The following is a 27,043-nucleotide window of genomic DNA, read 5'->3' as shown; positions in this document are numbered from 1 at the left end:
TTGCCTTACCCTTTTTTAAATGAGAATACACTGTCTCCTTCTCTTAGGAAGCTTTAGATCCTGATTTGCTATCAGCTCCTCCCGGAGAGTTTAGAATTGCTTTTGTAGAGGGGTAGGAAGGAGTTCTAGAAGCCCTAAGGGCATACTGTTTAAAAGCACAGCCTCTGGAGTCCCCCCACCTGGATCTGAATCCAGCTTCTACTGCTTAATCATGTGTGGTACCCTGACCAATTATACCTTTGTGCCTCAGTACCCCTATCCATAAAATGGTGATCATCATAGTATCTACTTCCGAGAGTTTTTATGAGGATTCACTGAGCTAGTATCTGCTAGGCTGCAGGGAGTGGTGGGTGGCACCAGCTCGTCCTTAGTAACTGTCTCCTATGGGAGCCTCACCGTCAGCAGGTGCACCAAGTCCTTGTTGGCCTCCAAGGGCGGGGCCACCTCTTGCAGCTGGACCAGTTCATTGATATGATTGTAAAGGGCCAGCAGCTTGTGGACATTGACCTTCCCATCTTCCAGATAGTCGGGCATGGCTTCGTACAGGGAGATGAGGTCCTTGAGGTGCACCCCCAGAATGGGGATCTTGAATTGGGTGCACTCCCCATAGGCCCGCCGGTAGTTGTCATAGTTTCTACAGGAGGACAGCAGCTCGGTCATCTCACCCAGAACCTACAGAATAGAAGAGACCCAGTTACAGGTACCCACCAGGCAGCGTGTATTATCTGCAATACTCTCAGTCCCTCCCATGATTTCACCCCATCCCGAACTGGGCAGGAGGGGATTCATCTACAATTTGCATACTGTGACTCCCAAATTAAAAAACTCCAGTTTATTTCAAATGTCAGTGTGTATCTACAAACACAAGGTATGCTTTACTTGATTATACTACATAACTGAAAAATTTTAAGTGTGGTCTTACCATTTTTATACTAATTTTTTAAAAGTAAAAACCGGAGATAAAAATTAAAAAGGTACAAGAATATATAATAGACAGTAAGTGTCCCTCTGCCCTCTGTCCCCCAGCCATGCAGTTGCCCTCCCTGGTACTATCTGAGCACTTCCAGAGACACACGTGAAGTGTGCTGTTGAAGCGCTGACTGGTGCCAACACGGGGAGAAGCTGTGGGACTTCAGCGGTCTCTAGCATGTTCATACTCTATGTTGTGCTCTGTGGGCCTTATCTCAGTGATGCTGAAGCACGTGATCCTGCATTCACAGACTGAAAACCTGCACCAGAGACCGATTCCCAGCAGAGGGCATGCAGGAGGATCAGGCGGAAGGCCTACGAAGCTCTTCCTGAGCACCCACGCCCTGCCCCAGCCCTGAAAGGGGCACGGCTGCTCACCAGCACAGAAAGGGAGTGGCCAGAGCTGCGGTTCTCTACAAATACGCCTGGTTCAAGTGGGCAAGCAGTTCGCAGAACCCCAGTCCCCATGCATGACGACCAGCTTCCTCAGACGCAAAGACTGTCCACCAATCATGTTACAGCACAAAATAACTATTTTAAATGCTGCTGGAAATTCTTTTAATAAAACTGTGGCCTAATAAGTACCATTTCTCTCCAATGAAGGACTTGAGGCTTGGAGTTAGCCTCCCTCAATCACTATGAGCGGGCAGGAGAGCCTCCTTCTCACTCACCTCTCAGCAGATGGTGCCCGTGAGTGTGAAGTATGGAAGGGGCTCACAAGACGAGAGACTAACAGCAAAAATGAGATAGTTTTGCTTCCCTTGGGAGGTGAAATAAACTACTAGAGGAGCAAGGGGTTCTTGCTTTACTTCTGGCCTCACTCATCAGCTGTGCAGACCGCCCTGAGGGTCAAGCAGCTGCAGACATGGAAGCACTGCTGTGGGGCTCCAAGCTGAAGAGGAGCAAGCTCGATCTTGTCAGCGAGACAACACGAGAGCACGTTCATCTCTATGACTGTCTCCCTCTGTCACTTCTGAGACATGGGCAATCTTCTCGACGGTTCCACTGAGTTTCGCCAGAACTAGTAGGGAACTGGAAGGTGGGGGTGGGGTAGCATCCCCAGAGCTCAGGGTGGTGAGAGCAGGGATGATGAATCCTAGACTTCCCAAAAGCAGGTTGGACAGCTGGGAACAACAGGACAATGGGGCACAGACATGTCTCCCTAAGAAGACCCTCCATGCAGCTCAGGAGGACAGAGGTGGGGGAGCTGGGGGTTGAGGTTAGTAAGGGAGGGCTGGTTGGTCCTCACGTGAGGCGGAAACGCTAAGAGAGCAGTTGTTAGCTAATCCATACCAAACAGCTGCATTTCTATCTTCAGTATATCTTAGTGGTTTGTATTCCTAATAGCCCTATGTTATGAAGAACTAAAGTCTATTCTCTAAAATCTAAAGAATGTAGAAAAGTGCATAGGGCACTTAAGAAAAATATTCCTCAGTAAGACACTATTACAAAATGGCACCTGAGAAGCTCATTTTCAACTCTGGGAAAATTCAACTATCCAGAATGTCATTCTCCAAGAGATCTGAATAGATAGGTTTCTAATGTGTCACCCACTATACATATTTGACATACACACTGAACTACGGTCAACTGAACCACTCTTTTAGGAAAACATTTTGGAATAAGTTGCTGGAGCAAGGGAGTCGGCATTACAGACCGTGACTGGCAGTACGGGAGAGAGCGCACGGTATTGCACTGACCGCAGGGACGCGTGCAGGGGACACCGAGGCCAGGCTGAATCCCAGGCACTCAGACCTGGGATAGTCCCATCCTATGGGTTTTCTGGGGGGTTGCCTCGCTAGTATTTTGCCTAATTAAGTGAGAAAGGATGAAATGGTTTGGAAATGCTCTCTGGGTTGCCTCTCAATAAATGTTGATGCTGGTCCTGGGAATGCTGCTAAGGGGCCCTGGAGGAAGGAGGCAGGGACACTGACCTTATTGATTTCATGTGGGACGTGCGAACTTGTCTCCTTGAGCCTGGAGATTGAGCTGTGACAGAGCCCACCTATCACAGCCATCAGTGTATTGAAGTTCTGCAGCTGGTGGAGTTTCTGTGACATAGAAAAGAGAGGAGAGTAGTCAATGTACATGTCAGTTACGCGCCTCCCCACTCTGCACCTCCTGTCTTCCTAATACTGGTCGAAGCCTAGCAGTCAGGTGTTGTGCTTTTCTGACCATTTTCCCCTGTAGGCTTAACTTCAGACCGTATCTAGCAAGGTGTCCTATCTCCCTTCTTTGTTGCACCAGTTCGGCAGGCCATCCTCTACATCAGCGGTTTCTAAGAGCCGCCCAAAGTACTTGCTTAATGCAAAGACTGCTGGATCCAAGAGCAGCTATTCTGACTCCTGGGATCTGGGGCTGAGCTCAGGGATAAACCTTCAGTTAATATCAGAGCAGGTGGGCCATGTACCAAACTTTGAGAAACACTGGTCTTGAACCTCTAGAACTAATAATATTTTGTATCCTTCATTTCAAATAACCACTTTTATTCTTAAGGACAAAGACTTTGTCTTATTCTCTCAAACCGCGCCAGTGCTTGTGCCAGACCGTCACCGGGAGCGGGGCTAGAGTCTCTGCCGAACGGCAATTACGTGTTCCTACCACCTGCTTTCCTCTCATCAAATGCTTAAACTCTGCCTTCAAACACTAAACCCAGCCGTTCAACACAGTAAGGGCTCACAGTCCTAAGACAGCTGAGGAGGTCCAGCCCCAGTAAAACCTGGGAAATTGCCCTTTCCTTTGCCATGTGGGCCAGATTTGGGGAAACAACGTAGGTTGGAAAGCATCTGCTGAATCTGTTAAAAGATCTAAACAGATCTTGGGGCGCCTGGCTGGCTCAGTCAGAAGAGTGTGTGACTCTTGATCTTGGGGTCGTGAGTTCAAGCCCCATATTGGGTGTAGAGATTACTTTAAAATAAATAAATACGTAAAAAATTTTTAAAAGATCTAAACAGATCTAAAAGTGTATTCTGACCCCTGAGATAATCAGTATGGTCCTCATCATATTGCCCTTATGTAGGAAATAGAAAAGTCACCATATCTAAATCTGGGACAATTCACGTCACACAAACTCTCCTGTGGTTCAGGAGGGGGAAGCAGCTCTAACGGACAGACTGGCTGGGGGGAAGAGGGGATACTTTACCTCATAGCCCAGGTCAAATTCTTAAGCTAGTCACTGACCTGAGCCACCTGGATGAACTTGATGAAGACTTCTGCCCGGAGCTGTGGGGTGGGGCGGCTGAGAACCATCAGTTGTACCCACTGGGAGATGCCGTTACACAGGGCGATGGACCGCTCCATGGTGGGGTTCTCCTTCACACAGCTATTCACAAGGTAATTCTGATAATCGGAGAACTGGGGAAAAAGAAACCCATCAGGACTGGCCCTCTGGTCCTCTGGGACATCTGAGAGGCACATCACTTCTGCTCTGTTGATGGTTCAGTTGATGCTATGGGACAGAGGAGCTCTTGGCCCTCCTCCTGTATGTCTTCCACTTGGCTGATGGGAATGGTGGGAAGGAAATCTTTCTTATCCTACCCAAAGCATGGTTTCTCTACATCAAAAGTCATTAGGCCCAAGGGGATGTGTCCACACACTAGTTAATCCAAATACTGTATTCTGAGTGGATAATGATACTGTCCCTTCTAAAGAATACAATATAGAAGAGAAATCTCAGTATAGACAGTCCCTGACTAGAATGGTTTCACTTAGGATTTTTTAATTGTACAGTGTTGCAAAAGCCATATACATTCGTAAGAAACCATACTTTGAATTTTGAATCTGGAACTTTTCCCAGACTAGCCATATGCAGTGCGAAACTTGTGATGCTGGGCAGCGAGTTGCGGCTCCCAGGCAGAAACATGATCACAAGGATAGATGACTGATACGCTTACAACCATCCTGTACTCCTGTAAAGTTTTCACTTTTGTTTGTTTTTCACTTTCAGTACAGTATTCAGTAAATTACGGGAGATATTCAGCTTTTTATTACAAATAGGCTTTGCAACTGATGATTTTGCCCAACCGTAGGCTAATGTAAGTGTTCTGAGCACACTGAAGGTAGGCTAGGCTGAGCCATGTATGATGTTGGTAGGTTAGAGGTGTTAAATGCATTTTCAACTTGTGATATTTACAGCTTACAATGGGTTTATGGCCCAATAAACCCATCGTACAATGAGTAAAATCTGTACTAGTTCTAGCTCCATCGCTGAAGTTAAGGGGAAAAACAGACAATCCTCTCAAAAATCTCCTCTCTCTCTCCCCCCGCCCCCTGCACCCCCAACTGTTTTAACTTAAAAGTGGGATCATAAACTCTGCCCTATCTAGGTCACAGAGTTGTTACGAACACAACAATGTCTGAAAGCACTTTAACTTTTCAGAGTGCTGCCCATGGGAGGTGGTACTGACAGGATAATCATTAACCTCATGCTACAACAAACCTGTTTGGATTTCCTCTGACTCACCAGCTTGAGCAGAGGCCACATGGTTAGCTATTATGGAGTGACCATAGTTTTCCAACTGGCCAAAGGCACTGACCATGGCTGACCGTGATCGGCTCCTGTGAAAGTGGAGCTGTCTCGGCAGATCACTGGCTAAGCAAGGATGCAGCCATCTTGTCCCTATCCCGGACGATCCTCTGTTCAAGTGGTAGAACCAAGAGGGAGGAGCCCTCTACTCTGCTCCAATGGGCCTGGGGAAGGTTTTGGTGTGGTATCCCAGCTATTTCGAGCTCTCTGCTTCCGAACTCCCCCTTGAAATCAGATGTGACATGGTTGAGCCAGTGACTGCTGATGGGTGGAAAACTATGAGCAAAAACGACTCAAGAGGGACACATAAGCAATCTTACTGGTTCTGAGAGAAAGTCCCGGTGACTCACTCCAGTGAATACATTTATATACCCCTCCCACTGTAAATAAAACATCAAATCCACTTATTTTTTAGAATTAGTACTATAATAGTAAGTACTATAAAAAGCAGAAAATATCAAATGCCACTCCATTCATAGCAGAGAGAAATTTCCCTCCAACTACAATGAAGGAACATATTTGGGAAAACTGCTTAGAACTCTGTAGGAAAAATGAAAATATGCCCCCCCCACACACAAATCCTCTTCTATGAGGGGATGCCACCTAAAAGCAATGAAAGTTCACACTGATGTTTTCATTTGCAAATGGAGCACAGCCTCCAGCTGGGGGAGCACTAGCTCCAAGTCCTAGGGATTCTCACTCCCGCCTCCTGGAGGCTGCTGCAGCCGCCCGGGGCCCACGTTGCCTGCGTGCTAAACGGCCCTTTTCAGTGTCCTTCCTGGGACAGGGGAGGCACTACCAAATGGAAACTCCCCAGGCAGAGCTTCCTAATTGGGGCCTGCAGTTTTGTGGGAGGGGTGCTAGTGGGGACCCTGGGGGGCTGGTGGGGATTAATGCTTGGAGGCTTGTTTCCACATGGGAGCTGGGAGGGGTGGGGAGCCTGGCTGAATGGCTCAACCGCTGTGTGAAAACAGGATGACATCAACATCACGGGAGAAAAGATGAAATAAACTCTGAAACTTGGTTTGTCGTTCTTCCAGACACAAGCAGCCTCCATAAATTGGAACTGAGCGACCAGGAGGCATGTGACTCCAGCCCCGGCTCTGACTGTGATGAGCTGAGTGACCTTGTTCAGGCCACTTTCTGAGCAGCCCCCATCCCCTCATCTGGGGAACCCCGGTCATTCCAAGAAATGTATCCAGCAACTAGGTATGCTCTATTTTTAGAGCAAAGCCGAAGACTGTACCTCTGGGAGGGGTGGGGACTGAGTGGGCTAAGGGTGTCACTTCTCAGGCAAGCAAGCACACTGGCCGGGGCGGGGGGGGGGGGTCTGATGGCATCTGACATGTTGACAAGTTCTCTTGTATAGAACCAGTGTTCTTTGGTATCACATACAGAGTTTTAAGGAGCAAGGTTTGGGACAGCGTGGTTTAGATCTAGAATCCTGGGTGACTCCTGGGCCTGGTCAGCACTACTTCAAGAACTTTGGGATATTCTGGGCTAGACCATTAGCCCCTAACTTTATTTTAGGATTTCCCCAAGCCACTCAAAGCCTATCTCAGAATAAAACTCTGAGAAGACATATCCCCGTTTTCTTTTTCCTTCTTTTTTTTAGGAAAATTTTAAATTCTGGAAGCTTAATGGTTATGAGGGGTAAGAGGTGTGTGCGTGAGTGTGTGTATGCTGTGTGTACACGCGTGTGTGTCTGTGTGCAGGGTGCCCCGGGGGCCCACAGTACTGTCACTTGAGTGAGTGGTGGGGTGGCACGGAGGATGGGAGAAGGGGCGCAGAGCAGAGCTACAAAGAAATTTCTAGCGTACCCATTTTCTAGACTACACGAAGTCTGACGGGAAAGTCCACCGGCTCTGAGGGGGCCTCCAGGGTTGGGAGGTAGACGGGCCTTATTTTCTGAAATAACCCAGGGAAGTTTCTCTCCTGCCCGTCAAGTACATACTGATATCCTCCGGAAGGACTTGAACTCCAGGTAGGTGAGGTGCTCCGACAGCTCCTCGGGCTCCAGGTGATCAAAGAGCAGGGAAACCTTACGTTTCTTGCTGGTGTTTGATTTTATCCTTTGGGTCAGTTTCCTGGACCAGTCCCGGGCATTGCTTTTGTGGGTAAACATGAAAGGGAGAAGATGAGGAAAAGTAAACCAAAATTACTTTTTAGTTCAAGTAAATCCATTCGCATTTCCCACAAGGATATACAAAGCACCATGAATTAGCTAACTTTCTTCCGCCAAAACAAAGCGTTAAACGGTTTCCCCCCACTTTTTTTTTTTTCCCCCCTATGGCACCAAGTAGGAAAGCCTTGCTGGTTTTCAATGAACCTTCGGAACACGTCATGGGACCTGGGTAAGACGTGTTTACTTTAAGGCCGTGGGAAGGAAAGTAAGTCTCAGGCATCGGGCGCAGTGTCCTGGCCTTTGATCCTTGCTCCTCTGTCTAGCCCCTGGCATCTCTGCTCTCTCCATGCCTTCTGCGTGTCGGAGGGTGATGGGGATGCTACCTCAAGGTTTTAGTAAGGCAGCATTCCACAGACTGAGAAGCCACGCTGCGGGGAATCGTGCAGGAACATGTGGTCACTCCGGGCAGACTTGGGGCATTCTCCTCAAACATTCCCAGCCACGGAAATGACCAAGGAAGCCTAGCTAACCCTAGAGTGCCCTCCACCCCCACATTTTCTTAGAATTGATCCATTAGTTTTCCTAGAACTGATCCTTAGTTTCAATTTCCTTCACTAAGGAAGCAGCCATTTTGAGAGGCAGCAGGGTGCAGATCTGTTTCCCAAACTGGTATTGATGGGAACCTTGTCCCTTGACAAAGGATTCTGCGGTCAAGTGAGTTTGGGAAAGCCTACAGATTCTGGAGCCCTGTTGGCCAGTGAACGTGTTATAAAGTGAGATGCCAAAGGGAAGCTTAACTCACTGTTTCTTGAGTATACCTGCTCAGGCAATATCCCACTGGCTCCTTCCTAAAGAATGTACTGTGGGAAATCTCGGGAGAGGTCAGTCAGCGAGGGACACGCTGGGACAAGGAGATTGGGGTCTGAGAACTGCCCTGTGCCCCAGGTTCTACATCTTTTAAATGAGAACACTGTTACTTTGAAATTTTCTCTTATCTTTCAAGTTGTAGATTCTAAGCAGAGAAGTACAGAGAATCCAAACTGGCATCTGCAGAACGATATCCAGGATGATGTAATGTGATCCTGAGGTCATTTCTGTGGGGCTGTGGCTCAGTGCGCGGAGGGCGGTCCGAGCCCAGCTTCCCTCTGCTACTAATTGTGTGACCCCAGCCAACCTTGCCAAGCCTCGGGTTCCCAGGATGTTGCATGGAACGATCCCTAGAATATGCTTCGGTCCTAGAACGCTATATTCTAGGGATTTCTATTATTCCAAAATAAAGTGGCCATGTTGCGAACACTGTGTGTGTGTGTGTGTGTGTGTGCATGGTTCTCCCAAAACTAGGAAAGGCCCTCATTCTTCCAGAGTGGGCCAATGTCATAGACAATGTCATAGACATGTGTATCAGAGATAATTATAAGGAATACGGTTACAGACAAACCAAATGTCCAAAGATGGGGTAGTGCATCTGTAAATTACACTTTCTCATATGGAATAATGTGAACTTTTCCTGAGAGCCTTCCCATCTCTGCAAGTCTAGGCGTCTCTTGTAGACATCCATATAAGTTAGAAACCCTCTGCTCAATCCATTTCTCAGCAGTCCCTCCCCCGAGACTGTGGCTGCTGAGGAAGCATCTAGTGGCCGTACTTCCAGTTTCTCATCATCTGGATTCATTGTAGTCACTATCTCGCTACCTGGTTTCTTCTTCACTGGGACTTTTTTTTTCCCCTTGCTCTTTGACATTAGTCACTCACAGCTTTATCACCAGTGGGGCTTCTCTGCTTTTCTGCTAAACGTCAGTCTTTTCACCCTGGGGCTACAATTTGAGCCTGCCTGAGGGGCTTCTGAGAGTGGGGAATCCAGCCGTCCCAGCAGGGGGTCAGAGGCCTGGCTGAGCAGCCCAGGAGGGAGGTGGTTTGGAAAGATTAGTCAAAACATTGACACTCACATTTGAGTTGTGTCGATCAGGTGGCAGTGTAACTCCTCACCACTAGCCTTCACCAGCTCCTGAAACTCCTCCATAGTGTTTGTCAAGCTGGCATCCATTTTAAACATGATCCAGAATTCTGTTATCCAGTACCTACGAGGTGGGAGTTAAAAAACAAAAAACAACAATCCAAAACTGAAGCCAAGGACTCATGCTTTTTGGTGGGTTCTTCCCATGAAGAGGAATCAAAAAAAGACAGAAGCTGCTTTGTCCTTCTGCGTGCCTGGGAATACAGAATATATATTCTATATATAGAATATATATAGAATTCTATATATATAGAATATATATATATGGGGTGGGGTGATCGTGTGGGGGATGGAAAGAAAGCCACCTGCTGACAGTCCTCTGCCCCTCCACACACCACATGCTTTGACAGGATAGGCACAGCACAACAGAAAAAGCGACAGCAAAGATTTAGGCACAATCAGGTGTATCAGAGATAATTATAAGGAATACGGTTACAGACAAACCAAAAGTGCAAAGATGGGGTAGTGCATATGTAAATTACACTTTCTCATATCTTACAAATACAGGACCATGAAAAATAATGTCCACAAAAAAGTTTTTAATGACTAAAGAACATTCCTAGGATATAAAATTAAGTGAGAAATAAAGGATACAAAAATGTATTTTGACCTCAATTAAAGAACTGCTTAGAAAAATGACAAAGGAAATATTCCAAAATAGGTAGTGGGATATGAGTAATTATTACTATAGTTATACTCTTTACTGTACTTTCCAAAATGCTCTAATATGAGCTATATTACTTTAATAATTCCCTTTCCAGTCTGTCCAGAGGTGTTCTATAGACAGGACGGGAAAGGTAGGGAGCATGAGGAAAGAACTAGAATCCCTTGCTTCAGCCTTTCATTTCACCCCACTCCACAAGTCCCAACTCCACGTAGAAACGTTACCTTACAAAATAGCAGATCTTCAGACAAAGCCCTGGTGAGTTCTTTGCCAAGGCGTCCTTATAGGTAGGGCTGTGGTTAAGGGAAATAGAAGCCTCTGTCATAGAAACCAAACAACTTCTCATCTTTGGAAGTATTTGCTAAAACACCCCCCCCCCCATATTTTCTTATTTTTTTGGCCATAGGACAAAAACCAACTTGATGTGTGCAGTTGTGTGCGTATTAGCACCTAGAAGGGTGATGATGGGGACTTTCTGTGGAGCCCACACCTCCTTATGGAAGGAGGTCCCAACATCTCCCTTGCAGAAGGGGAAGCAGGAAGCCAACAGTGTGGGAAGGTCCTGGCATAAGCAGCCTATCTGAATGGCAAAAGGGGCACATGACCTCCTACCCATGCCCAAGAGATGTGGAGTCCCACTGAAACAACTTTGAGGAGCCCCTTCTCTTAAAGTGTTTCGAGGAATGGATAAACAATTTGTGCAGTAAATGAGGAGGGGGAGAATGAATGAATATTCAGATATACTGTCATGATAATTAAGGGCAGTAATGTGAAAAATGATAATATATGCCTGCAGGAGGTAAGCAGATGGACCTTGGAAGTCGTGATGGCAAGTCAGACAAAGCCATGTGATTAATCCAAAATACAATCAGAGATGGCACTCGGAATATTCCATGAGAATGGTGCCATCCTAAGAATATGAGAGAATAGTAAGATCCCATTACGTTGACCTCTTTAGAGATCTGTGGAGAGAATATTTCATTTATTTTACAAGCCAAAGAAATGCAAAATCCAATCCACTGGTACCCTGGGTGGGTCTACCATCTCTGGTCACCAGACTGAGGAATCAGGCTACGTGCACCATGGGCCCTGCCAGGCTGTACCCTCCGTCCCTTCTAAACACTGTGCTGTCATAACTTCGGTATGGGGTTCAGTGACTTCCTGCAGGGCCCCTGCCAGGAGTCCAGTGAGTAAGCTGGCAGAAAGCCCAAGTAACTGGGTGGGAGTGGTTTTCCTTCAGTGTGCATGTGTATCTTAAATCCCAGAAAATGTAGAGGTAAACAGAGCAAAGTGAAAGTCTACATCTTAGGATCAGTGCTTTTGATTAGGAAGGAATCTGAGCATTTGGGGATTTTATATCCCTGTAATGTTTAAGAGCATATTGGCATGATAGTCTCGAAACTTCCCTTTATAATTAAGTGCTAAAGCACTTGTGGTTTTAAATTGAAATTTTATTAAGTTTAATCATGGCTTTGGAACTTCTAAAATGATGTTAACTGTTTATAACTTTAATAGTTATAAAAACTATTTAGAATTCAGGAAGGCATCTGAAGTATTTAAAAATCATTCAAAATGTAAAATTCATAACTGTAGTTTACAATCATCGGAAGTATTTAGTTAATGAGCATTATTCAAATTAACCAAACATTTTTCAAGGCTCCTTAAAAACGCTTGGTGAAACATGCTAGACTTACAGAAAGAATCATATTTGCAAACTAAACTTGAAGCCCTAAAGAAGAGCTATGGCTGTAAAATTGGTACTTTTAATAAAATCACTTAAAAAAGTAAATTTTGATAGACTTACTGCCTACAATATCTGTCCTCAAAAGCACCAAAACAAAAATAAAACACAAAAACACACATGCACAGCAACACAGAAAATAAAAATAAGTCTAGGCAACTGGCAAACCTGATGAACTAAAAGGCTCTGTCTGACGCCTGCCTTTCTTTGGGCATAAAAGGTAAGAGTGAAAACAAGGACTTTACGCGTCTTTAGGCCATATCGCTGAGGAAATGCCTGCCTTCAATGCAAAGAGCTTTAAGCACAAGGCACATTCTAGATAAATATGGCCCAGATTCTGTATTTTTATTATTTGATGCACTTGCTGAAATTTTTATTCTTCCTTTTTAATGAGGAAGGGACGGAAAACGTACTTCTCTTTTAAAACCAGCTAAGTAGATCTGTAAATCAACACGGTGCCTTTTACTGCGGAGCTTTCATCTGGTCGCTCCCTGCCCATCCCTTGGCCCTTCCCATGTCCATCCCTGTGGTGCGCGGCGGCCAGTGGCCCAGCGTGTGGGCAGGACCTGAGTGAATTGGTCGGTGTGCACGCCAGCTCTCCGTGCACAGGGCCAGGCAGGACGCCGGGCAGGAGGACACAGCCTCCCCCTCATCAGAGCCCCTAAGCCACAGCAGAGGCAGCCCTGGAGTGAGGCAGGGCACCTGCTTTTTCACGTGGGGCGCCGAAGCAAGCGCCCGGCACGTGCAGTACCAGAGGCTCCAGCATCTGCCTCGGAGGGGTTCAGGTCACTGTTTGCTGGAAGCTTCAGGCTCCACACATCTTCCTTCTCTTCACAGCCGGTATTCTGACTGTACTTTTCAGGCACTTGAGCCATTCAGAGCGTGTTTTAAAATCTTTTTTAACGATGAAAAACCAGGAAGCATCAAGGAAACCGTGAGCTTACATAACTAATAATTTTATTACTTCCAAGTCAGAAAACAAGAGACACTAAACGTGAAGAAAAAATCGTTCTGCTGTCAGTGTTTAGCCTGGGCTTCAGTGACAGGCAGTCTTTACTTCATGTTCCCTTCTTAGAATCTCGTCCCCTGCCCCAGACCAAAGCCTGAATTTCTCACCTAAAAGTGTCCAGTGTTTTGCACCCACAGTCAGGCAACATTTGTTATGTACTATCATGAGATGGCCTCTGAGGTAAGTTCTAGAGAAACAAAGATAAATAAGCCTTGGTTCCTGATGCTGACGGACACACAGACTAGTGGGGGAGACACATACACGGGTAAGTTACAGCATATACATTTTTAAATCTAGGTTAAAAATATATTTATATTTTTTTCTTAAGGTAACTTACAATTAATTTTTAGTACCTTTGTAACTTTCTACGTTACTAACACAAATCAAACTACGCAGCTAGACACAAAGTTTCTGCAGTGTACTTGAAATAGTCATCTATAGAGACCAGAGCACGTATGTAGCACACTGCAAAACTTACAGACTGAAGTCTGGGTAGATCAATTTATTTAGCTAACAGAGTAAAAATACTTGGCACTTTCTGCAATCATAGATGAAAAGCTTTTCAAAGCAGATTACATCCAGACCAGAGATGTGAGAGACACTTAAGCAATACAAAACTAAAGTCACAGGAATTAGATTTTCAAAGCACTGTCTAAGCACACTAGATGTGTTTTTAAAAGGGAGGGGTGTGTGGAAGGCTGAAAACGACAGGAAAGACTTCACAGAGGGGTCTTGAAGGAGTCTGCTAGGCAATGAGGGAGGAAGAGGTGATCCAGGCACAGGAATTGTAAGAGGACCCGGTCCAGCTGGTGCATGGGGAAGTTGGGTGTGGGGGACACAGGGCTTCTGGGAGAGCTGCAGGGGGGAGTAGAAGGGACACTGGGGGGTCAGACCATGGACGCCGTGGCCTGGCAGCCGAGGAGTTGGGCATTACCCTGCAGTCTGCCGAGGCTCTGAAGCAATGGCCTTTGCGATCTGCTTCTCTGGAAAGTAACTTCAGAGGTGGCTAATGATTGGGGGGTGGGGGGTGCTAGCAGCACGCCAGTGAGGACAGCAGTCCGGGACAGAGAGGGGCCTAGGAGAGAAGATGGAAGCCCACACTAAGGCCGTGGCAGGGGGATGGAGAGAAGAAAGCAGCTAAGAGTCATTTCTGAAGTAGAAGCCCTGGGATTGAGTAATGGACTCCGTAGGAGGTGAAAGGCAGGGAGGAGTCAAGGGCACCTCTGAGGTTTCTGGTTTGGCTAAATGGATGGGCAAGGACACCACAAACTGAAAGTGAAAATGAAAATGCAGGTGTCACAGCAGAATTAATGGGTAGTAACTGGGGATGAAGGTGGTGAGAAAATGAATTAAGTTTTGAGCATATTAAGATGGAAGTGTCTGCAGCACAAACTAGTCCAAATATTTTTTACAAAACGGTCTGGGTTAAAGAAATACAGACTTGAAACAAACTGAGGGCTGCAGAAGGGAGGGGGTGGGGGGTGGGGTAACCAGGCGATGGGCATTAAGGTGGGCACGTGTTGTGATGAGCACTGGGTGCTAAACACAACTGATGAATCGCTGAACACGACACCAAAAACTAATGATGTACTATATGTTGGCTAATTGAACTTAATTAAAAAAAAAAAAAAAAAAAAGAAATACGAACTTGAAAGTCCACAGCACAGAGGGATAGAGGTGGAAATCCTGGAGGGAAATCACCCAGGGAAGGAGGCAGAGTGAGAAGGACACCAGGACGCTGTCCCCCCATTTGAGAGGTGCTCAGAGAAGGGGCTAGATGAGAAGCCAGATGGAGGATCAGGAGGGAGAGGGTCTGGAGAGGCGGGGGGTGTCCACAAAGCTCAGAGTAAGCAGGGACAGAAAAGAGCCAAGGGGCTGAGCCACCAGAAGGCCAGTGGTGACATGAGAGGAAAGTCTGAGGGCCGGGGTGGGGGCCCCAGCTGAGTGAAGGAGTGAGTGGGAGTCAAGAGATGGGAGATAGTGAGTGCAGACTATTTTAGGAGGTTTGTGCATCAAATTTCTAACTAACAGTGGAGGGAAGGCAGGGTGGAGAGTTAATTTTTAGGTTGGGGAGACTTGAATGTGTTTTAGGCTGAAGGGCAGGTGTCACTGAAGGGGCAGAGGTGAAAGTGGAGGAGAGGGGACATGTGAGGGGTCAGCCTGTGGGTGGGGGGAGTGAGCAGGGAGAGGGGGCTGCGTACGCAGGGGCAGCCGGGGGCACCATTTAGTCCTTAGAGCAACACGTTTCTCACTGAGAAGGTTTTAACTACTGACACTGCTTAGAACTGCTGGTACATGGAGTTAGTAAAAAGTCGACCGACTCTGAATCAGCTTTACAATGATTTAAAAATTCTCTGCAGACCAGACACCCACTTATTACCTGCAGCTCTTATTATATAGACCTCTGCCAACGCTCCGCCCTTGGAATCCTTTGATATGAGAAGTAAAGATTTCTAAGTAGGTTTAGAGAAGAGATTCAGTCTCTTCTGGTGGCTTTTATTTTTTTGTATGCCATAAGGTGAAAAAGAAGGGGCCAGGGGAGGGGGTATAGGATGAGAAGAGCCACCAGTCATGACTCACTGCCAAGGACCCCAGCTGCAGGTGCTCCACGGGCTCCTCCCACCTACAGTCCTTTCTCATGGGGCCACGGCTTCCAGTGTCCCCAGCGAGAGGCAGAGGGCAGGCTCCTTCTCCACCCTACTCAATTCACACCCCATAAGAAGGTTAAAATCCAGCAGGGTTTGCTTGGCCCATAGCCAGCGCCTCTGCCTGAAGCACGAAAGTGGACTCTGCAGATATTGTGGTGTCACGAAGCTTTCTTCAGAGCCTGGGGAAAGGGGGAGAATGGGACAGGAGAGCCAGTTTGTCATTGGAGTCGTGACTGCACCCTTGTCCATCTGCACAGGACGAAAACGAATTTTGACTAACCTACAGGAAAGGGATTTTTACTCGCCAGACATACTGAAGACCCATGATTTCTTTGACGATTGCCTGAGCAATCAGCTTTGAAAATATTGCCCTGCCCAACCGCGGTGACACATCCGTGTGCCCATGTGCTCACAGACACACACATTGACACCACGCACCACCCCCACACCCCCGAAAGGACATTTTTGAACCCATTTACCACTCAGAGTTATTCCAAACCAATCACAATGAAAGCAAATTTCAAATTTCAAGATACTTCTGAATGAATCCCATTGGGGGATGGGTAGTCACTGTGCTCAAGGATATAGGGTGATAACTTTTTGGAGCAGCTCAGCAGAGGAAATGATAATTCGGTGCATGGTCAGCATGACTTGCAACAGTTGGTTACTTCGACACAGGTTTCCATCTGCATCTGAAAACACAAAAAGCAGCATCTGAGCAAGGCCCCCTGAGAGAAAGGAGTCCCCTGCTGGGACACCTGACAACCCTCCATTACCCGAAGGTGGTGGACGGCCAGAGTGGCTTCACACAGTGCTTTTCTCCCCCTGCCTTGAGCACCACACACCCCTCCCTTCTTTGCTTCTTACCCTCCTGCTGCATTCTCCCTTCCCAAAATGTCCATTTTGATGTTCATTAACCACCCCACCTGAAAGATAGTAAAATCTTGGGAAAGGAATGAAACTTGCATCATACACTCAAGTTTCTGTTGAAAGCAGAAACAGATCCAAGTTTTATGGGGCCCAAAGTGCATATAATGGGGGGGTGGGGTCCTTTCTAGGGTCAGAGTGAAAAATATATAGTCTTAAGAGATTACAGTTAAATATCCTACTTTTGAAAAATTTACAAGAACATGTGATCATAGGAATACATTTCTAGGGCTCTCTCATGGCCTTGGAAGGGATTCCTGCCAGCGAGGGGCCCTGAAATAGAAGTTTGCCTAGGTTTATGGGCAAAATGCCTCTGGATGAAAATAAAGGAGGAAGACTATAGGCAAACATGGCATTTGGAGATGGTGGTATCCACGAAGTATCCCTGATGGTTCATTTCAAAGATCATGGTTAACGAGGTTTTCCAAACCCAGCAGGTACCAAACAGATGCATTCTATACACAGGCAGCGGGTATAAATATTCCCTCTGGAGTGGTTTCCAAAATCTTTTCAACACTTATGGTATGAAGTGTTAGGGGCTATGTTGGTTATTTGGGGCCAGATCTATTCCCCGTCCTTCACCGTGGATTAACCCTTGCCAGCCAGCTTCCAGGTGGGTTCAGCTATGGGGAAGCATCACGGAGGCTTTGGCGCCACTTCCTGATAGCAGCTCTAGGTCTCTTCAGTGAACGATCACACTGGCTGGCCTGTCCTTCCTGACTCCAGCTCTTACTGAGATCTAACACTACTGATCTCCATTGACCCCTGGCCCCTGGGTGGGGGGAAGGGCAATGACTTCTGGTTGTTGCCCGTCTGGGTGCAGCATCTCTTAATTCCACCCTCATCTCTGTAAGTACTACCTTTGCTGCAGTGCTCTCATTTAAACAAGCCATGTGAATTCTGTTCTCTGATGGGAACTGGATGATTCAGGGCAAAGTATCAAAGGAAAGAAGGGACATGACTTGCCGCAGCACTTCGAAGCTCTTTAAAACACGTTGTACAAGCGAGGTTGTCATTTTCACTCTTTCCAAGTGCACCAAATGGTAAATGAAGGGCACCGTGCATTTGGGTTCTAGATTTGGAAGTTCTGGATCACCCTCAGACGATGACCTAAAGTCACAGTTCATTGCGAAACTGCACTTCAATGGCCCGGATCACTCACCTTTCCCTCACCAAATCCACAGATTTCTGCGTGTGCTGTTCCTCCCCCTGCCTGCCCTCCCCTGTTTCCCTGGGAGGCCTTTCTGAAGAGGCCATGGCTTCCACTGGGTGCACAGTCTCCTCCTTTCCCAAGGATGCCGATCCTGCCTCTGTCCACATTCTCTCCTGCATCACCCACTTCCCTCTCTCTCTCTCCTGCTTTCCTTACCCATGGCACTTAAATACAATGTAACAAAGCCTTGGGCTCTCACCAGCTCTAGGACTTCTCCATTTCTCTGTTCCCGTTTTTAGCAGATCCTCACTCTCATCAATTTCCCACCTCCCATTCCATTTTCAACCATTCCATTTTGACTTCTATCTCTGCTATCCCACTGAATAGTTTATTTTCAAGGTCACCAACCAGCTCCACATTGCCAAATCCAATAGTTTGTTTCGCTGGCTTCGTCTGACTTCGTGATTCAGGTTGCATTCAACCCAACCCAACCCAAGTTGACAACACTCTTTCCTGGAACACTTTCTTCTCTTGGCTTCCATAACATCACACTGTCTCAGCTTCTCTCTCACACTCTTCTTCTGTCTCCTCTTCCTCTGCTGAGCATTTAAATGTCACCATGCTCTGTGGCTTAGTCCTCCCACTTCTTTTTAAAAACAATTTTAAAAATTTGAAACTTCTTAAATTTTAAATTAAAAATTTTAACTTTTTTTCTGGGGTGAACTCATCTAGTCCTTTGGCGAAAACACCATCTATTTGCTGATGACTGTCCAACTGATATCTTTAGCCTGAGTACCAAATTAACATGTCCAACATCCTCCTTGGCAAAGCAACACAGGGGTCTAATTTCAAACTTAACTAACTCATCCCACCCAAACTCCTGACCTCTCTCTCTCCCCCCTAGTCCAGTCCTCCTCCATTCTTTCTCATCTCAGGAAATGGTACCACCAACCATCCTCAGTTACCCAAACAGAAAACCTAGGAGTCATCCTTAATTTCTCACTTTCCCTCACATCCAATCCATCAGCAGGTCTTGATTCTACTTTCAAAATGTACCTCAGACCAGTTCATTTCTCTCCATCCTGGCCATTACAGAGACCACTTGTAACCAGCACCATGATGCACAAACCCAAATGACCCCCTGCTTCCTCTCTTGTCCATTCTCCATACAGAAGCCAGGAGGGAGCCCATAAATCAGGTCACGTGCTTCGTACCCTTTAATGGATTCCACTCCACTTGTAATAAAACACAAAATCCTTGCTGTGGCCAGTGGAGCTCCATCTAGCCCCTTCTAATATCTCCCACTTCATTTCATACCATATCACTCCTGTCCATACTTCTATTTATACCTCAGACCCTCCAAGTTTATTCCTAACTCATAGACTTCGCATTTGATATTTCCTGCAATGTGGCCTTTCTTCCCTTGGCCTAGTCATGTCATTTGGTCTCAGTTTCAATGTCACATCCTCAGAGAGATCTTCCTTAAACTACCTGAGGTAGCCATTACCCTGCCTGAGATTCTCCGTAGCACTTTCCATGATTAGAATTATTGTTTTTTTTATTTTCTGAGTCTCCCCTAGAATATAAGCTTTGTGAGACCTCAGCCCTGTCTGTTTCTCCCACAACCTTATTTCCAGGGCCTAGAACAGTGAGGATACAGTGAGGATAAGGTATTCCTTAAACATTTGTTGAGTAAGTGAGTGAACTCTATCAAATAGGACACCCCTTAACTTTTCTCATGTCTTTGGATATTGAGCTTCCTTTTGTCATTACATATTTCACTGATGAAATACTTGTTTTCTTCTTGGCCAAAGTTTACCAAAAAAACTTAAGGTTACAACTTGACAAATCATTTTTATGAAGTATTCAGTTAGGCTCATTATATAGTTTTGTTAATCTTTTTTTTTTTTCAAGATTTTTAAAAATTTATTTATTTGAGAGAGAGAGAGAGAGACAGAATGAGCTGTGGAGGAGGGGCAGAGGGAGAGGGAGAAGCAGACTCCCCACTGAGCAGAGAGCCCGATGCCGGACTCGATACCAGGACCTTGAGATCATGACCTGAGCCAAAGGCAGATGCTTAACTAAGCCACCCAGGCACCCTAGTTTTGTTAATCTTTCATGAATTCTTCTCAACTTATTGAGGCAGGGTCAGTATCATGTTGGGTATTTTCACCATAAGCATCTTTGCCACAAGCTTTTTCACCACATAACTAACAGACTGTAAGGCAATTTTGCTGTAAAAGATAAAAAGTACCTGGTTGACAGTTTGGCTTCATGTTCCCATGATGCCGTACTCTCATTTTTATAGGAGATGAAGCTCAGCCCTCACAATGGTCTATACGGTGGCACTGAGTTTTGAACCCAAGTTTCCCACAGAACTTGGAATGTCCGTCAGTGGACGCGGGACAATATGCCAAGAACAAACAGCCGTGGAGAAGGGCTTCACAATGTGATACAGAGCTCATGTACAAATACGCATCTTAGTACTTGGAAATGGATACCTCTCTTCATGAAGGAGGAAATTTTAGCGAGGAGACGAATCCATAAGCAAAAAAAAAAAATGTGTAATAGTACGAAAGACTTTGAAGACTGTATTGAGCTCTCACACACAAAAGCCAGTTATTTGCACAGGACTGCCACTGCACATTTTAAAGGTACTCAAAGATTTTCTATTTTGCAATAAAGTCTTTTTAATTTTGTGATTCAGTTTTCATGTTTTCTCATGTCCTTTTAAATGAATATCCCTCTTTTTTTGTGATTTTTATCTTTTATGGCCAAATTGTTTTTCACCTGATTCGTTATGCATCTAACTTGTGGGGAAAATGCTCACTGCGCAGGTGTTGGTGCCGATCGCCTGGAACCGGTTAGTGTTGCGCTCTCTCTGTTTTCTGGCCCGATCTCTGTAATAGTGATCTCTTGCCACGAAAATTCCACATAACAAACCACCCCAAGACTCGGTGACTTAAAGCAGCACTCAATTATTTCTTCTCAAGTGTCTGTGAACTGGCTGGCGGGTGAGCTCAGAAAGGCTGGGCTTTGCTGGGGGCCTCTGTTCCACAGGCCCCCCCGGCCGCGCTGGACCAGCTGGCTAGTGAGGTATGTTCTTTCATGGTGACCACAGGGCGCCAAAGGACTACTGGAAATACTGAAGGCCTCTTAAGCCTAGGCTTGGAAGTGACATGCTGTCACTTCCACCTCATTCTGCTGGCCAAAGCAAGTCACGCTGCTGAATCTCCAGCGAAAGAGTGGGAACTTTAAAGTTACATGAAGAATATCACTGACACACAGAAGGTGAAACATGTGTGGGGGGTGTGTGTGTAACAACGTAATCAAATCTACCACAATTATGAGGGGGCTAACTTCATTTTTTCTTAAATATTTTATTTATTTATTTGAGAGAGACAGAGAGTACGAGGAGAGCGGAGTGAGGGGGTGAAGGGATAAGGGGGCAGAGGGAGGAGCAGACTCCTCACTGAGCAAGGACCCTGATGTGGGGCTCAATCTGGGGACTCCGGGATCATGACCTGAGCCAAAGGCAGACACTTAACCAACTGAGCCACCCAGGTGCATATTCACAGGAGCTATGGCCACAGTTGACAGGCTTCTTTAGGATGGGCAGCCTTGCTATCTCCACTGTTCTTTGTGGCTGCCTAGCATCTTTCCATGGATGATGCTCATATATTAGGGAAAGGGGCTTAGAAGTGTCCTGGATGAGATCAAAACAGAGTGACATATGGAAGGATTTGAGGAACTAAATAGGTTTACCACAGAGTAAACTAAGGAGAGCTATTAGAACTGTCTTCACATACCTGGAGTACTATCTGTGGGAGAAGATTTGTTCTGTGGGGCCACAAAAGGCAGAACCAGGGATGCTGAGAAGGAAAGAGGACTGAGCACCACACGGGGCAGAAACTTCTAACCACTAAGACTGCCCAACAATGGAAGGACTCCCATCACAGAGATACTCACGAGGAGGCTGCCGAGCGATACTTAGTTCACACCTGTGAGGGGCAGAGCTGCTGTTATTCACTGAAGCCCTACTAATCCCTGGGGCTGTGCTAAGAACCTTAATGATGTTACTTCTCATTCTTAAAATAATTCAGCAATGTTGGTGTTGCTCAAAACTTATAGCTGAGGAAATCAAAGCATAGAAAGATGAGGTAATTTGTTCTAGGTCAAAGAGACAAAGAGCTAGGATCTGGATCTGGCTCCAGGTCTGCCTGATTCCAGAACTCCAGCTCTCTCCACTATACTCAGCCACCTGCCACATGGCCATCGGCCAGGATAGGGAATTCAAGTGTTAAATGGGGGCTGAAGGAGATCAGCTTTAAGATCTCTTCCAGTGCTCAGGGCTGAGTCTAAGAGATGCTGCTGGGCTACTGGGTTGGAAGCAATGCACATTTGGGAGGAGAGCTTTTGTACTCTTGATGGTTTCTGAAAAACTCGTGTATGCCTTGGCTGATTGATACTGATCATTAAAGTTGCCCTTAAGAAGGGTGTTGTGCCTAAGATGCAGAACCATATTTGCTCTCCGCTTTTACCATGCACCCCCTCTTCCAGAGCTCCATGATGTTCCCCCACTGTGGCGTGGTAATCCTCACATGCTCTCTGTGGGAGTGAGGGCCAGCAAATGGTAAGGCCGGGGAGGGGGGTGACTCACTCAGCAAAGGGAGGCAGGAATGGGGTGAGGCACCCACACCCAGAACTCCCTTCCTGACTCTCCTTTTCCACCAGGAGGAAGTCTGCATGTTCACTTGCCCTCGTTCCTGCCACCATCTGTCCCCTGGGCGATGGTCAGCCTCCATGGGACCTCATCAAGGGTGCCTTCCCTTCCTGACTTCATCTCATGGAACAAGCACTTCTTTTTTGAGAGGAAGAGCCTCCCTTTGAAAGTCAGGTTTCTAAGTGGGTGGTCAAGGGGAATTTACCTTCCAGACTGCAGGATTTAATTTTGATATTTTGATATAATTGCTGTAAGCTGATTTAAATATTTCAATGAATAATTTCATTTTGTTTGCCTCTTTAGGCTTTTCAAAATGCAGGGTGTCATACTAAAAATTCTAATAAGTAAAATGTGCAATGCATAATAAAATGTGCACATTTTCTCAGTACCATCTGCTTCTCACACTTTAGGGGAGACTTCTTTAAAGGGTTGAAACCTCAGCAGCGGGGTACAAAATGTCAATCTTCTATACTCTATCACTAGACCTGGGGAGTAATGTATGCTGCTAGGGAAGTATATTAGCTAAGGACCCATCCAACCTGTGGACCATTTGGTCCACAAAGCAAAAAGAAAAGCCACGTGGCTTCTAGATAGTCATTTGTCTCTGAACCAAAAACAAAACAAAACACAAAAACCCACCATTTTCCAACATTAGGCTCAGTGGCGGCAATAGCTACACTTTATGGAATCACAAAATCTTGGGATGAAAAGACTTTTGACATTTTCTACCTCAACCTTCTAGCTCATGAAAGCATCACAGTAGGTGACTATCTAGCATCGACTTGTACCTTTCCAGGGAAAGGATATGGCTCCCTAACTATTCTATGTAGTGACTTTTCATTCCACTTCAACTAAAAACATTTTTTGATGCAATTAACCTATACTGGTCATTACCTACTCTGTGCGAGGCACTGTCTTAGGTCCCAAAGGAGAGCTGAGGAGCTCTAAGGAAACCCCTTGTCATTAAGGAGCCCACAATTTACTTAGGGAATAAGACACACACCCAAGACACATAATACTATTAGGCAGTAAATGTTAAGAGTGAGCACACAGAAGGATGGCAAAGTTCAGAGGAGGGAGAGACCCTATCTAGTCATGAAGGTTTAGGAAGCATCTTGGCATCTGTGGAGAAGTGACCCAGCACTTGGAGATTCAAGAGGTCATCTGGTTCAGCCCTTTGCCCCTCAATTGGTCTGCACACTCTCTTCTTCCTTTCTTAAATAAGTTATTTGCCTCTGACAGCAATGAACTACTCCCTAATGATTAGAATCCCATGAGAATAAACTTGCAATCAGCTGCATTCCAGGTACTGCTTCTTGCTGATAAGAGGCGGGGATGACTTTCCTACAGCGAATGTTTGTCTGGGGATGAGGCACGAACGACTTGCAGCAGAATGGACATAAAATATGACCAACACCACAGAAACTCCAGAACAGTCTTTGCTTCCTCTTCGTTTTGGTTTCCATGGACATCTCTTGATATGTGTAGGATTTTGAGTGTACCAAAGGCAGGAGGTCAGAAATTGGCCTATCGCGGCTAGGCAAGCTGCCAGCATTGGGGGCATAGCACCAAATAGCAGGTGTGTCACAACCAGGGGCCAGAAAAAATGGTAATGGGAATGCTAGGGTCAGAAAACCACGGGGGCACAGGCGAATCTGGAGCCTAGAGCAGAGCAGAAGCCGTGAGTGGTCAATGTCTCCAGAAAGGAGAAGACAGGATCCGGGGAGAAGTTGACAGACACACAGAGAGTCATGAATGTGTAACACCAGATAAATGTTCTAAAGAAATAAAATCTACTTGACAGCAACACTGTTACATTCAGTAAATCCTGTTTGGAGAGGGTACAAAAATCAGCAAGCTGAAAAATAAATCAATAGTTTGTTGCTGTTCCTTGTCAAGCTTTTCAGTGCTAACAGTTGCTGCCAGGGCAGGAAGTCCATGTGAAGAAAGAATGGGGTGCTTCATACCCTGAACTCTCACAACTCCCAACCACCTGCGCAGCTGAGAACATGTGCCGGGTACCACCTTGGTCTTGCTTTTGCTCCTCGGCCCCTCAAGTCCGGGAGCAGGAGAACAATTGGGAGCGAGCGAAGGATCCGCGAGGCTGCCGGTGGTGGGCCGCTAGGCACTGAGAGCACAGCTCTCCTGGGGGACAGCGAGGGGGACCCTGATTTGTAGTGTTGGCAGATTTCCGTGGTCTAAATATTCCCGTTACGGCCTTTTCAAAGCTGCTGGTGCGGTCACCGAGCTTGGAGCTGGGGAGAGCTGCCTGTGGGGGGCGGGGGGGGGGGACGGGGGGTCAGTGGGCAGGGCTCGGCAGCCCACCCGAGGTCAAAAAGGTTGGTCTTGTCCAGCAGCCTGCGGTATTCCTTCTTACCAGGTGCTCCTGAACCCATGTTACTGCTCCCCCCACTCCGCATCTCACGCCCTCTGGACCTTGCCTAGTGACTGATGGAACAGTTAATCCGGATCAAGAAGCTCCTCTGGTGGAGAAGGTCATGAAGGGTGAAGCCGCTCAGATATCTACAACAGCAATTTTCTTGAAGTGGTTGGTGCTCTAACCCAGGGACAAACATTTTAATGTAAGGGGAGAATTTGGGAAGAGGGAAGCTCCCAGTTTCTCATAAATCCAGCCTTGATCTTATTCCCTCTGGAATAACCTGGCACATCACAGCCAGGCGAAGGCATGGGGCCTACCATGTGAGCGTGGAGATGTCAGTCTAGCTAGTGTATTTCCTAATCCGTGGCCCAATAGAGCGTCCAGAAGCTCTGAGTATCTTGGTTACAACTGCCTTTTAATTATTTATTTGCAATGGCTGTAGGACACCACGACATGGACAATACAGAAGTCTCAATTTAACCATGACCTGCAACTGTGAACTTCAGCAACAGGTCTTTAGAAGCAGAGTCTTCCCCCAGTGGGGAAGGGGCTGGCCAGGCTCACCTCTTCTCTCTGCTCCCACCCAACCCCTGGGGGGTGATGACAGCTAAGGCCAGGGACCCAGACAAGGGGAAAACCTGGCTAATCAACCTCTACCATGAAGGGGATTTGGTGCCATCAGGCCTCCCTCAACTCCTGTCCCAGGGAGGCCGACCAGGGAGACACTCAGTGAGGAAAAGCACCTGTGCCTCCTCCCTTCATCCTACTGACTCTCCATCCTATTGGGTCAGGGTAGTGGGTGGGAGCGGGGCAGGCATTTCAAGTGGCACAGCACCTAGATACCATGTGCGTGTGTATACACACACAGAGTACACATGAGCAAACTGTTCCTGAAGCCAGCAGATGGAGAACCACGCTAGCCTCCCTAGATGACAACACCTGATAGCAATGCTTTGTTTTTACTGCACTTAGGTTCCACAAACAGGATCACCTGTGTTGAACGTGAGAGTTTCACAACTCTGTGCTGTGGCAGGGACCGTGGGCTCAATTTTAAAGATGAAGAAACAAGGTGTCATGTCTTGGCCACGGTCACAGGGCTGGTGAGTGGAGGCCCCTGGACAGGAATGGCCTTCTGACCCCCAGCCCAGGGCTCTTTCCTTGGCACGAGTCACTCCTCAGGGATTAGGTGAATGGGGAGAAGACTGGTTATACCGGGAAGAGCTCTGCCTTTCAGCCATCCACGGTACAAGGCTAACCCCCTTCTCTTTGTCTCCCCAAGAAGCCCTGCATCCATATGAACCAACCGTCTCACTGCAATTATGGTACATTCTCTAAAAATCACCCTGGAGATCCTAACACTTAAACCTACCACTTTTCCTGACATCAACACAAGGCAGCTATTACTAGCACCATTTAGCTAGGACAACTAGAACCCAGACGGCCTGGCAAGCCAGCGGCTGTGTGGGTGGAAATGCCAAGGCCCCCGGGAGCTCCCAGCCCTCCTGTGTTGGCCCACCTCCCCCTCTGGCGCAGCAGGTGCTCTCTCTGCTCCCTCGGCCAAGCCATCAGCAGGAACATTCCTCCCTGGGCACGGTTTTTCTCCAAAGCATGAAGCTCTATGTAAAAGATGACCCAGATTTTTTGGATGAGTGACTGCAATCTATAAATGTCTAACCAAGTGCATGAATTGCCTAACGTGAAAAAGAGCTTTTAGCTGTGTCGTCTCTGCTGAACAAGACAGCCGGCCTTCCTTGGGGACTGCTGCCTCAATCTGGACCTGTCACGTCTGAAGAATCAGGGGGCTGACAAGTCGTGAGGGAAGCTGTCCTCTTCAGTTCTGCAGATGAGACACAGTTCTTGAGGCGGGAGTTGGGGAACCGGGCTGGCACTAAAAGGCCAGGGGAGGGAAAGGTGTGACAGCTTCCAGGCAGGCCCAGTGATCTGACTCTGGGACAACACCATGACCTCAAACTCTCCAAGCCGTGGTCAGAAGGTAGCACCAACTGAACGCAGTGTGCAGCCACTTCTCTGGGGCCCAACTCCCTGGGAACCATCAGATTATCTGCCTGGGTAGTTAGGCTGCCATTTGATTCTTCGGTGAGCTGCCGTCAGCAGAACCTACTTGGCTCACACAGTGATCATTCCCCAGCTCAGCGCCACAGGAA

The 27,043-nt window shown here is 46.8% G+C and overlaps 1 protein-coding gene across 2 annotated transcripts in view; it reads right to left on the bottom strand.

The window, feature by feature from the left end:
• The window catches only part of RASGRP1 (RAS guanyl releasing protein 1), a 79,196-nt gene that overhangs the window by 17,971 nt on the left and 34,182 nt on the right, over positions 1-27,043 (bottom strand). The window contains exons 3-9 of one of the 2 annotated variants that reach the window (XM_036071069.2): positions 16,282-16,387; positions 10,522-10,584; positions 9,566-9,697; positions 7,449-7,602; positions 4,150-4,323; positions 2,904-3,020; positions 397-672 (exon numbers count right to left, since the gene is read on the bottom strand). In XM_036071069.2, coding sequence (XP_035926962.1) covers positions 397-672; positions 2,904-3,020; positions 4,150-4,323; positions 7,449-7,602; positions 9,566-9,697; positions 10,522-10,584; positions 16,282-16,387 — 1,022 coding nt within the window. The remainder of the gene's footprint in view (positions 1-396; positions 673-2,903; positions 3,021-4,149; positions 4,324-7,448; positions 7,603-9,565; positions 9,698-10,521; positions 10,585-16,281; positions 16,388-27,043) is intronic. The other variant, XM_078053393.1, reaches the window with a different exon arrangement.

Source organism: Halichoerus grypus, chromosome 8, assembly GCF_964656455.1.
Source record: "Halichoerus grypus chromosome 8, mHalGry1.hap1.1, whole genome shotgun sequence".
In the NCBI taxonomy this organism is placed as follows: domain Eukaryota; kingdom Metazoa; phylum Chordata; class Mammalia; order Carnivora; family Phocidae; genus Halichoerus; species Halichoerus grypus.
This window is presented reverse-complemented; position numbering and strand designations above follow the sequence as displayed.